A 12,636-nucleotide genomic window follows, 5' to 3' on the forward strand; every position below is an offset into this window, starting at 1 on the left:
AACATTATGTTTTGATACTTCATTTATTTCCATCAAATTCAAAGGGTACATACCTTTCTAACAAGTGTGCTTTTTTAATAATTTTTTTATTATTTTTGTGTGTGTGTGTACCATCAAATCAGATGGCTGGTACAGGAGGAGATTGTCCCTCCTTCTCCAGCAGAGCATCTGGTGGATTCTAACCATATACCTCTGGGATTGCAGTGCAGCTTCTTGCCACTATGCCACCGGAGCTCGCCACAAGTGTGCTTTTTAAAAGATTACCTTTCTAAATCTTTTTCTATAATTACTATCGTCATTTTGTTTCAGTTTCAATAGTAATGGGAATTCCCACTGTGAAGAGAGAAGTTAAGTCTTACCTCATAGAAACTCTTCATTCCCTTATTGACAATCTATATCCTGAAGAGAAGTTGGACTGTGTTATAGTAGTCTTCATAGGAGAGGTAATTATTTATCATTTTATATCATGTGTAGCTTATAAATATTGAAACGATAATTGAATATGTTTTTATAACTTTTTAAATATCATGAGTAATGGTTGAATAATTGATAGTTTAAGTTAAACTTGTTAATACCTGTAATTTTTGCTTGCAGTTATCATATAAAAATAAGAATATTTGTTTTTACTAAAATAATATTATAAACAGATTTATTTTAAGGAATATTTATAGGTATAGGATGCACATTTGGAGATTTATATTGTTCTTTATTGGGAGTCTTGAAATCTGAAAAAGGTTTAGTTTAGGGCTTTATCATATTTTTCTTCTCACCATTTCTTTGTATAGTCCCAAGATTCAACCACATTTATTATTAAAAGAACCAAAAAAAATATCATGTTGTTGTTAGGTGCCATCACGTCGACTATTCACCTTCCTTAATAGGAAAGTAACAAGATGCAGAGTGCCTAAAACGATTTTAGAAATTTACACTATAATGAAAATGTATCCATTATTTCACCACTTAAATATTCCTATTATTTATAGTTTGAAGTATATCCGATAGAAGTTTTCCTGTCTCGTGTATGTATGTGGCAAGCCCCAAGTGACAGTACTTATAGATGCTATGGGCAAAACCCTGAATGGTCCAGAATAGAAGGAATACACAGAAGCACTGTACCAAAAAGAAATAGGCTGGTATTGAAATACTTCAGGAAGTACTATATTATCAGGAGCCAGAAGTAATGAAGGAAGAAGTTCAAGCTACATTGACAGAAAACTTCCAGAAATACAAGCTGGGTTTAGAAGAGGCGCTGGTACTAGAGACATCATAGCCAACATCAGATAGATCTTGGCTGAAAGCAGAGAGTACCAGAGGAGTGTCTGTGTTTCATTGACTATGTAAAGGCATGTGGATCACAACAAATTGTAGCTAACCTTGAGAAGAATGAGAATCCCAGAACACTGGATTGTGCTCATGTAAAAGCTATACGTGGACCAGGAAATGGTCATCAGAATAGAGCAAGGAAACACTGCATGGTTCAAAATCAGGTAAAGCATGTATCTAAGATGCATCCTGTCTCCATACCTTTTTAATCTGTATGTGGAACAGATCAGTTGGGAGGCTTCATTTTATGAGAAAGATTGTGACATCATAATTGGAGGAAGACTCATTAATAACCTGCATGATGCAAATGACACAACCTAGCTTGCTGAGACTGAGGAAAACCTGGACCACTTGCTGCAGAAGGTCAAAGACTTCAGTCTCCAATATGAATTGAACCTCAACATTAAGAAACAGAATATCACCACTAGGCCAATTGGCAGTGCCATGATAGATGAAGAGATTAAGATTGTTAACAATTTCAACTTGCTTGGTTCCACAATTAATGCTCTTGGCACTAACAATCAGGAAATCCAAAGACAAATTGTGTTCGGAATATCTGCTGTCAGGGTCCTCTCTAGAGTACTGAAGAGCAACAGTGTCAGACTGGAGAGTAAGGTACATCTGATCCAAGCCATGGTCTTCACGATTACTTGAAGCTCCATCTCACATACTTTAGACATGTTGCCCAAAGGGACCGGTCCTTAGAGAAGGACATGATTCTTGGAAGGGTGGAGGGATGGCAAGGTGGATAGAGGAGAGTTCAGAGCTATTGTGAGTAGGGTTGCTCTCAGTCACAGTTACTCAACAGCATGTAACAACCACCACCACTAAGCAAGAGCAAATATATATTCTTCTCCAGTGCACTTGAACCCTTCTTGAGAATAGACCATATTTTAGGTTACAAAACAAGCCTCAATAAAAATATCAAAATGCTACAAAGCATCTTCTTAGATCACAATGCTATAAAATTAGAAATCAGCAAGAGGAAGATTGGGGGGTGGGGAAATACATGGAAAGTAAATAACATCCTGCTTGAACACTATTGAGTGTTTATTGTTTTCTTGTGCCAAGGAGTCAGAACTGACTTGTACTTAGCTCCTCCAGTGGATTTTCAGAGGTTTTAAATCTCATGAGAAAGATATGTTATTTTTCTTCCTTAGAGCATCTACTGGATTCAAACCACATACCTTTGGGTTGGCAGCAAAAGTCCTTACCACTAAGCCACCACAGCACCTCTACGGGGCAAAGATATGTAAAAGTGCATAATGTATACAAATTTTGTATGCATACCAATATAAAATAAATAGTAAAAAGGAGAAATAATAAATTTAAAGTAATAAAATTATAGAAAATATATAAGATAATTCTTAAATAATTACATTTTTAAAAGAAATTGTTTGTTGAAACACATGAGAGTGAATGAGAATTGGTACCACTGAGTTGTAACTGACACATAGCTGACCCTTTAGCAGTCAGCGAGCCAGAAAATCAAGAGTAGATTGTCTTTCTCCCCTGGTGAATTCAAATTGTGCTCCTTTGGATTGGCAGTACAGCTTCTTACCGCTAGGCCACCAGAGCTTCCCATTCAGTGCTATAGAGTAGTGTAATACCAGGGAACTTTGACAGCATGGTGGTAAGGAATTGCACTCCCAATCCAAAGATATGTACTTTGAATCTGTAGGAAAAAGTTTAGCAAGCTCATCCCATGCAATGAGCTACCTATGAAAACCCATAGGAGGGTTCGCTATGAGTTGGTTCTGACTTAGCAGTGTAAAACATAACAGTATGATATAGAAGTGCAGTATAGCAGAACAATAAATAAAAGTAAACAAGGGTGTTTGAAAATGGTATGTAATGCTTTTGAAAATCATTTAACTTATAAATTATAGTCATTTAATGTTAATACTAGAAAGAAAAATATGAAAATATGACTATTGACACATTTTTCCCCCCAGACTGATATTGAGTATGTACATGGTGTTGTGGCCAACCTGGAGAAAGAGTAAGTTCCTCTTAATAATGGAAATCAGAAAAGTATTTTCGTTACTGTTTTCTCTCGACTGTCTGTGAAAAGAAAATTACTTTTTCAAAGTGCATTTTTCTGTGCCATTCAGTATTAATTGGCCCACTTATCTTTGGTCTTTTCCATTGTCATAAAGTAGATGCATATATATCCAGTTATCTAATATTATAAACTGATGGATTTTAATATATAAGCTACAAAAGACTTAAATTGCCATGTGTGTAACATAGCAAATAACAGTCTCTAATGCAGTGATGAATATGTAGAAAGTCTTATGAAAGTAAAAATCAACCTTTTTACCCTCTTATTTACTAAGCAAAATTTTTTGCTCCCGGCACAGTCACGTTGACACTTCATTGTGAAACCTGTTCTTTCATTGAGTACCAGTTCCCCTGTGAGGCACATTCACAATTGTTGTTGTTATTGTTAAGTGCCGTTAAGTTGTAGACGACTCCTAGTGACCCTATGAATGAAAGACCTGAATACTTGTTTAACTTTCATCGTTTCTCCACATCCATAGAGTTTCTGGAGGCAAGGTATTTTGGAAGTGGATGGCACTCCTGCTTCCAAGCTTGTTTTAATTGGGAAGCTCCATCAAACACTGTCCACCATGGGTAACCATTATTGTGTTTGACACATCAGTGTCACAGTGTTTGCATTACAGCAACCACGAGTTACCTCTGTATAGCAAATGGACAGACCAGTATGTAACAGAAAGATCAGGAAGTTTCAGTTAGCAAAATTTCTTAATTTGCCTTAGTAATTATAGTAGTGACATCGTGAAAATTGGTCTTTGTTATGATTTTCGTCTTAGAATTGTGGCTAGTTTTGACCCACACAACTTTATCTTTTACTTCTGAAGGAAAAATTAGTGCTTGCTTAGGCAGCTCATACACTACAATGGAACAAAGCAGAGAAGATTAATATGGCCCCTGTGCAAGGATAACACACAAATCATGCATTTCATATTTTAAAAAGGAAAAACAAGAGAAGCAATAATTGTTTATAACTGTAGACCTAATATTAATACTTTCAAGGAGTTTTTAATGCATCATTTAAGATGACTATTATTTGTTAGATTTTTCTGGAGCGTTGGATTCTTGCCAGCAGCTATTAATAATATGTATAAGCACAGCTTAACATAAACTTTATAAGAAGAAAACTTTATAAGAGAAACCAAGCAGGTTCCCCTTTTCCCTCAATTAGATAGGCAGATCCGTGGAGTTCTGCAGTTGATTCTGTTCACTCATTTTTGGGGGTATAGGTAAGCCAAGTTTAGGAGATGATGGTGGAGGGAAACTACCATTAGCTATGAAATCATTTGTGTTAACATAAGTAGGTATACAAGTATTTTGTGGAGATTTAGAGAATTGAAGAATGGACAAAGCAAATATGAAAGAAATTACATTTGAGTCTGTTAAGATCTATTTAAGACATGGAATAAGGTTTTACAACCTCATCAGTTTTTAAATATTTGGTCAGATAACTCTTTGTTTTAATGTACTATCCCACACATTGTAGAATGTGTAGCAGAATCTCTGATCTCTACTCAGTAGATGCTGGTAGCACTGCTCACAGTTGTGATGACCAGGATGTCTCAAGCAACTCGTAAATGTCCCAAAGGGACAAACTTACTCCCATTTGAGAAGCACTTCTTTAGAAAGATGTATCATCTAAACTCCACTCCTAAAACTTCCCAAAAATTTCAAACCTTAATATTTTGCCTGGATATATTTATTTCATTACACACACACACACACACACATCTAAACTCCACTCCTAAAACTTCCCAAAAATTTCAAACCTTAATATTTTGCCTGGATATATTTATTTCATTACACACACACACACACACACACACACACACTCATTCATTTGTTTTTCTTCAATCTTTCATTTTCTGTTAGACTTTGAGTCGTTTGTTTTAAATTCTGAGACTTTCTAGGAATGTAAATGCCTGCAATTAGCCAAGAATTTCTGTGGTACTCTGAAAGAATAGTGGCATTTTCGAGTGTATTTTAAGTGTTATTTAAAAACCAAACAAAAGAACTCTTCTATCAGAATAACCTGTATTTTATGGTAAATAAATTTAACACATTAAGTAGCATATCTTGCTACAAATTATATGCTTTATGTTAAATTCTGTAAATTGAGCATTAAGATAAAGAAAAGCCCATGGAATTTACCTAACTTAATTAATCTTTCTCGTGATAGGTTTTCTAAAGAAATCAGTTCTGGCCTAGTAGAAGTAATATCTCCTCCTGAAAGCTATTATCCTGACTTGACAAACTTAAAGGAGACATTTGGGGACTCAAAAGAAAGAGTAAGGTGAGCCATATGTTATTTAAATCCTCCACCCGTGTAAATATATTTCTCCCCAACACCACAATTCAAAGACATCAGTTCTTTGATTGACTTTATTTATTGTCCAACTGTCACATACACATATGAGGTGATTGAAAATACCTTGGCACATTTAGTCCTCAAAGTGATGCCCTTGTTCTTTGGCATTTTAAAGAAGCCCTTCATAACAGCTTTTGAGGTATATTCTGGAGAAATTTACTTAGTATGATTTAAAGCTTTCAAATTAGTGTGTTTTCCTGAAACTGTCTTTCAAGCCCATTTTCTTGTTCAGCATTAGTCAGTGTGTTTCTGTAGGCTACCAGGAATTCAGTGAAAAGACTTAATGGGATAAATTGTAATAGAATGTATTCCCTTTTTAGCATCCCATAGAGGTTTATTAATTTATGTCTTTGTGCAAAGTCCAGGATTAACCACTAGAGCACTGAGCCCCAAAGGATAATTTTTTTTAAAAGCACTAATTTTATGGTACATTAAGATGTTACTGAAAACAGGGCTTGCCGTCACAGAAGTTATAAAAAGAGCAAGGGCCACATAGAGACAACCATGTCTGAACTTTACCAACTTTACAAAGGGAAACTGTCTTCATCAACAGCATCAGCAACCCAGAACCAATTCCCATGAGTTTAGACATGTCCTGGCATTTGTGTACTCTTTCTACTCATCTAACACCAGTCTTAACTGCTTTGCTGGGTCCAAAGTCCAATGCGATTGCTCACAGACTACACAGAACCATGTTGGGGAAGTCAAGAGGTTATAATCTTGGTTAGAAGCAGAAGATAGTCAAGACAGCTTCAGAGAAGTGCTTGCAGGCACTTCAGCCTTGAGCCTCACAGCTTTAGGCCAGTGTTACAGAGTTCTTAGTCCTGCCAATATTAGCTCTCCCCTTCCCTTCCCCCACCCCCAAGTTGTCCAGTAAACTTGTGCAAAGGCTCGTAGCTTAGCTCTGATTCTGTCCTTTGCAGGCAGCAGCCCCAAGGTCTGCTCTATTTCATGTCAAGTCTAATTCTCCTCTGTGGCTGCTATGGCAGTTTCTCTGGTCCTGAAGGACAAGTTGCATTCTCTTGCTTGCCCTTCTTTCCTGGTAGTGAGGTGCTGCTGGACCTGCTCAATTTAATGGCAAGCCTAGCCAATCCCCTCATGGATTGATGTGACTAGGCAATCCCATTGTGGATAGGCTAACATGCCCTATTCGGATATTCCTGCCCATCCACATGGCAAAGTCAAACTCAGTGTCTAGGAAGGTCATTTTGAATAATAAACTCCACAGAAGTTGAAAAATATTAGATTATATTATTTTTATTAAAGTCTTCACAGTTGGGATGTTTAATTTAGCATATTGATAGTCTCCCAGAGGAGAGAATTTGTATATTATTTCCCACGTATACTTAGTATTACACTCTTTTTTTCCCCTTAAGATATCTTGAAAATTTGTGTTTTAGCTATAGGCTTCAAGAGAGGAAAAAGTGTATTCTCTTTTGTCAATGCTAAGAATATACAGAGCATATATACTTAGGCAATATATAATAGAAATACTTGAGGTTTATACATCTACATTTAATTTAACTAAATTTAAATCTGAATTGTGACTTATTTTTTGAACATTTTAATTTCAGATGGAGAACAAAACAAAATTTAGATTATTGTTTTCTAATGATGTATGCTCAAGAAAAGGGCATCTATTACATTCAGGTAAGTGTGGGATTTCCTTTAGTATTTGCCAGACTTTAAAGAAAAAAAATTATAATAAGAATATATTTGCATTAAAACAAGCTTTTAACAAAAATCTTCTAAGAGCTTGTTGTTGTTGTTAAGTGCGATCGAGTCATAGATGACTCATAGTGACCCTATGAACGAACGACCTAAGCACTGTTCATAGAGTTTCTGCTGGCAAGCAATTACAGAAGTGGATGTCACTCCTGCTTCCAAGCTTATTTTAATCAGAAAGCTCCAAGCACTGTTCACCATAGTTAACCATTATCACATTTGGCACATCAGTGTCACAGTGTTTAGCATCACAGCAACCCGAGTTACCTCTGTACAGTATTGCACAGACCAGTGCTAATACCACTTAGAAGAATGTTTGACAAAAAACAATTTAAAGCAGGCCTGAGGGCCACCAATTAAAATCACCTACCTTGGGCTTGGTAGCATAACTTTCTGTCCACTAGGCCAATGTTGCGCTCTCTGTGTTGTCGTTGTTATTGTAGTTAAGTGCTGTCGAGTCGTAGAAGACTCATAGCGACCCTATGAATGAAAGACTTGCGCACTGTTCATAGAGTTTCCAGAGGCAAGCCATTTTGGAAGTGGATGCCACTCCTGCTTCCAAGCTTGTTTTAATTGGGAGGCTCCACCAAACACTGTCCACTATGGGTAACCATTATCACATTTAGCACATCAGTGTCACAGTGTTTAGCATCACAGCAACCACTAGTTACCTCTGTACAGCAATGCACAGACCATTGCTATACCACTTAGAGAAGAATGTTTGACAAAAAACTATTTAAACCTAATGGGGTTTTAAATAGGAGGGCTTATCTAATTGCTTCACTCCCCTTCTCAAATCAGTATTCCACCCTACTGCTCACCAATCCCAGCCAACAGGTTTCTGTAGAACCCGCTCCTGTAGATGACTTTCAAACTGATTCCAGTGCCATAGTAACAGATGATGTGAGTGTGAGGTTCCATGCTCTAAGTCAGCATCAATTCTAGCTCTGTGCTTTATGATTTTTTTTAACGAGATAAAACTACATTTATATTGAAGATAATAAGAGTTACATTTAGCTCTGCTGGTGTAATTTTCAACAGATGGTCTTAATATCATGTAAGTATAAGAATTATATAAGTAATACTTTTTCTTTTTAGGTAGCTAGACAAGGTCTGACATAAATAATTGTGTTGTTGTTGCTAGGTGCCATGGAGTCAACTACAATTCATAGTGAACCTGTGAACAACAGATCTCAACCTTGCCCTGTCCTGCTTCCCATCTCTAATATACTTGAGCCCATTGTTACAGTCACTGTGTCAGTCCATCTTTTTATAGGTGTTCCTCTTTCTCTGATCCTCTCTGCCTTTCCCAGCATGATGTCCTTGTCCGAGGACTAGCTCCTCCTGACAACATTCCCAACAAATGTGAGAAGTTTCATCACCCTTATGTGTAAGGAGCACCCTGATTGCACTTCCTCCAGGACAGAATTGTTTGTCCTTCTGGCAACCCAAGGGATATTAAGTACTCCAACACCACAACTCAAAGGCATCAATAATTCTCCTATTATGCTTTTTCATCTAACTTTCAGATGCATAGGAAGTCACTGAAAAGACCATGACACATCTTCAACATACCCTTCCCACAGCATACATGTTTGTTTTATGATAATTGTATGCTTGCTTGTTTGGTGATTTCTTCATATGGATACAGCACTTGTCATCAATTTGCTATATTGGGGCAGGGAGTGACTTATATGTTGCTGTTTATTTTATAGTTTATGTATGCATATGGTTGCTGGTATATCATTTGCTACTTTGAGTACAGCACTTGTCTGTCAGTTTGCTGTACTGAGGTGATTTGCAGGTTGCTCTGATGCTGGAAGCTATGCTTTCAGTATATCAGGTACCAGCAGGCACTTATGGTGGACAGGTTTCAACAGAGCTTCCAGATAAAGAAGCAGGATCTGCCATCCAGTTCTGAAATAACAAGTCTTCAAAACCTATGAGTGACAGAGGAACATTGTTAGATACAGTAGTGAAAGTAGAGACTCTCAGATTGGAAGACTCACAGAAATGAGTGGAAACAACTACAAGCATCCATTAACTGAACATGGAATGTATAAAGTATGACTCTAGGAAAATGAGAAGTTGTAAAAAATTAAATGAAACATATAAAGTTTGACACCCTAGGTGTTAGTAAGCTGAGATGGTCTGGTATTGGACACTTTGAATCAGATAATCATGTGATCTGTTGTTCCATAAATGGCAAATTGAAGAATGGTGTTGCATTCCTAAACAAAAACGAACATTTCAAGACCAATTCTGAAGTACAATGCAGTGAGTGATAGGGTACTATCTATGCACATAGAGTGAAGACCTGTTAATATAACTTGTTATTCAAATATATTTACCAACCATGAAAGCCAAGAAAGAAGAATTTTGTACAACCAGTAATTTATTCATTGCAAAAAAAAATTTAAAAAAACAAACCATATAAAGCAACTATACACAAATCATCAAATACTCATGTCAAAATCAACTGAAGTTGAAGAAAATTAAAACAAATCCACAAGAACCAAAAGACCTATCCCACTTTAATTTAAAAAGCATCTCAAGATAAATAATATTAGAAAGCTCTTATTGCTTTCAAATTTCATTTCTGTTAATGACTTATGCTTAAATTCCACAATTGAAATTTCTTTTCTTTAACCAAAGAAAGTCTTTATCCTTTGTCCAAATGCAAATATTCCTGAAATGTATAGCACATCAAGCCTGTCAGTTACTTTATTTTATAATAAAAAGTTTATAAAATCTTTCCTGAAAAGACATTTTGTTGTGTGTGGCAAGAAGTTCAAGAGTTAGGGAAGGAAAACAGGTTATAAAAACCCAAAAATGTAATATCACATGGAAAGGCAGTCATGATGCTGCTAGACTTAGTCTCCTTTAATATTTTATCTAGGGCCAGTTATACACTAACAATAAAAAAAATAAATAAGCAGCTAAACTTGTAGCCTTTAAGTCACTTCCAACTCACGGTGAGTCTGTGTGATTCAGAACAGAACTGTACTTCATAGGGTTCTTAATGGCTGTCTCTGGTGGTCTAGTGGTAAGGAGTTGACAGCCAACCCAAAGGTATGTGGTTCAAAAACCACCATTTGCTCCATAGGAGAAAAATGGACATTCTCCTCCTTGGTGATTTACAGCTTCTGAAAACCTGCAGGAGTGTCATCTGTGAGTCAGCACATGACAGCAACAACAACATATCTTATGGAAGTAGGTTTTCCAGGTATGAGGTGCTGTACAGGCAGTTTTGGCTCATCGTGACCCTGTGAGAATAAAACATAACCAAATACTGCATGGTCTTGCCCCGTCTTCACAGTTGCTGCTCTGCTTGAGCCCATTCTTGCAATCACGGTGTCAGTCCATCTTGGTGATGGTATGCCTCTTTTTTACTGACTTTCTCCTGTACCTACCATGATATTCTTCTCCAGGGACTGACTCTTTTTTACTAGCATGAACAAAGTATGTGAGATGAAGTTTCACCATCCTTACTCCTAAGGAGTATTCTGGCTACACTTTCCCCAGGTCAGATTAGTTTGTTCTTTTGGCTATTCATGGTATAGTGAATATTCCTACCCAATACCTCTATTCAAAGGCATCAGTTCTTCAGTCTTCTTCATTTGATCTGCTTTCACATGCATATGAGGTAATTGAGAATGCTTTAGCTTAGTTAAAGTTAACCATTGTCCTCAAAATGACATCCTTGCTTTTTAGCACTTTAAAAGAGATTTCTGCAGCAGCTTTTATCACTACTATACATTATGGGATTTCTTGATTGCTACTGCATCCATGGGCATTGATTGTATATCCAAAGTAAAATTAAATCCTTGATAATTTTGATCTATTCCCCATTTAGCCATGATACTGTTTATTGTTCCAGTGGTAAGGATTCTTGTTTTCTTTATGTTGAGGTGTAATCCATTCTGAAGGATTTATCAGTCGGTACACACTTCACATTTTATTTTCAGCAAGCAATTTATCACATACATATTAAAGATTGTTAGTGAGTTTTGCTCCTGATACCACATTCTTCTTGATGTAGTCTAGCTCCTCTGATTTTTTGCTCAGCATACAGATTGTGGTGTTAGCCTAGCCCTTTCTGGTCTCCAGCTGCCTTTATTGCAGACGAATGGTCTCGCAAATCATCAGGAGGTGTGGGATTAGGATAAGAGAAAGTCCTTCCCACACTGAGCAGCAATTTTGAGGCGAGCAGCAAGACTCGAGGCAAGCAGCAAGACTTGAGGCAAGCAAGCTTTGTAGTGGCAAGACGAGAGGAAGACTGGAGCAAGTCCCTGGTGAGAGCAAGACCTTGATGTTGGAAAAACTATGGCAAGGTTTAAGCAGAAGAGCTCTGCGATAAAGCCCACAATTAAAGGGTTTTTGCTATTCTTGCTGGATGCTTGAAGGAGAAGCTGCCTTACATCTGCTTGAGACAAACCTTGCTGGATAATTTGGATTTGACTGCTGAATTGAAACCAGAGCCTGGATTAATTAGGGAATTGTGCCTTGGAACTTAAACTAAAATCTGGGCTTGTATTGGGTGATATTCTTTGCTTCCCCTACTCTCCAATTTACTTTCCTAATGAACCCCATTCTCAGTACCATAACTGTGAGTCTATGAGTCAGCAACAAATAAATCTCTTGCTGTCGATGTGGCTGTAGAGGCAATGTGGGGCTGAGCTACAGACTCTATCTGCTTTCTGCCTGGAGACACTGAGAGGCTGTGCTATTCTTACTCTCTCTGACCCTTTCCGAGAGAAGTTCAATGTATTATGCCCCCATGTCCCATTTTCTGCTCTTTAGACAAGATTGAAAAATTATGATTAAAGTTTACAACCCTGACACACCTTTTCTGATTTTAAATCATTCTGTATCCCTTTATTCTGTGTGAGTAACTGCTTTTTAGTCGGTGATCAGGTTTTGCAAAGAGCTCAATTAAGTATTCTGGCATTGCTACAGATGTTTATATATCAGTGTTTAACTGATTTTGCAAAAGCATTTGATTGCAAATTTTAATAACATTGCAGAGAATGGGAATTCTGGACTATTGGATACCAAACTGAAATCCACTTCCATTGTATTGATTGACTCATGGTTATCCTCTATCACATTTCTGAGGCTGTAGGTTTTTATAAGAACAAACTCCTTTGGGTTTTTTTTTT

General features: G+C 37.0%; 1 protein-coding gene across 1 annotated transcript in view; it reads left to right on the top strand.

Moving 5' to 3' along the window:
* MGAT4A (mannosyl (alpha-1,3-)-glycoprotein beta-1,4-N-acetylglucosaminyltransferase, isozyme A) overlaps nucleotides 1–12,636 on the top strand; it is a 142,656-nt gene that overhangs the window by 96,989 nt on the left and 33,031 nt on the right. The window contains exons 4-7 of the mRNA XM_006879371.1: nucleotides 310–443; nucleotides 3,279–3,325; nucleotides 5,561–5,674; nucleotides 7,324–7,399. Of these exons, the coding sequence (XP_006879433.1) occupies nucleotides 310–443; nucleotides 3,279–3,325; nucleotides 5,561–5,674; nucleotides 7,324–7,399 (371 nt within the window). The remainder of the gene's footprint in view (nucleotides 1–309; nucleotides 444–3,278; nucleotides 3,326–5,560; nucleotides 5,675–7,323; nucleotides 7,400–12,636) is intronic.

Source organism: Elephantulus edwardii, unplaced genomic scaffold (assembly GCF_000299155.1).
Source record: "Elephantulus edwardii isolate Elephantulus edwardi_28Jun2011 unplaced genomic scaffold, EleEdw1.0 scaffold00003, whole genome shotgun sequence".
In the NCBI taxonomy this organism is placed as follows: Eukaryota; Metazoa; Chordata; class Mammalia; order Macroscelidea; family Macroscelididae; genus Elephantulus; species Elephantulus edwardii.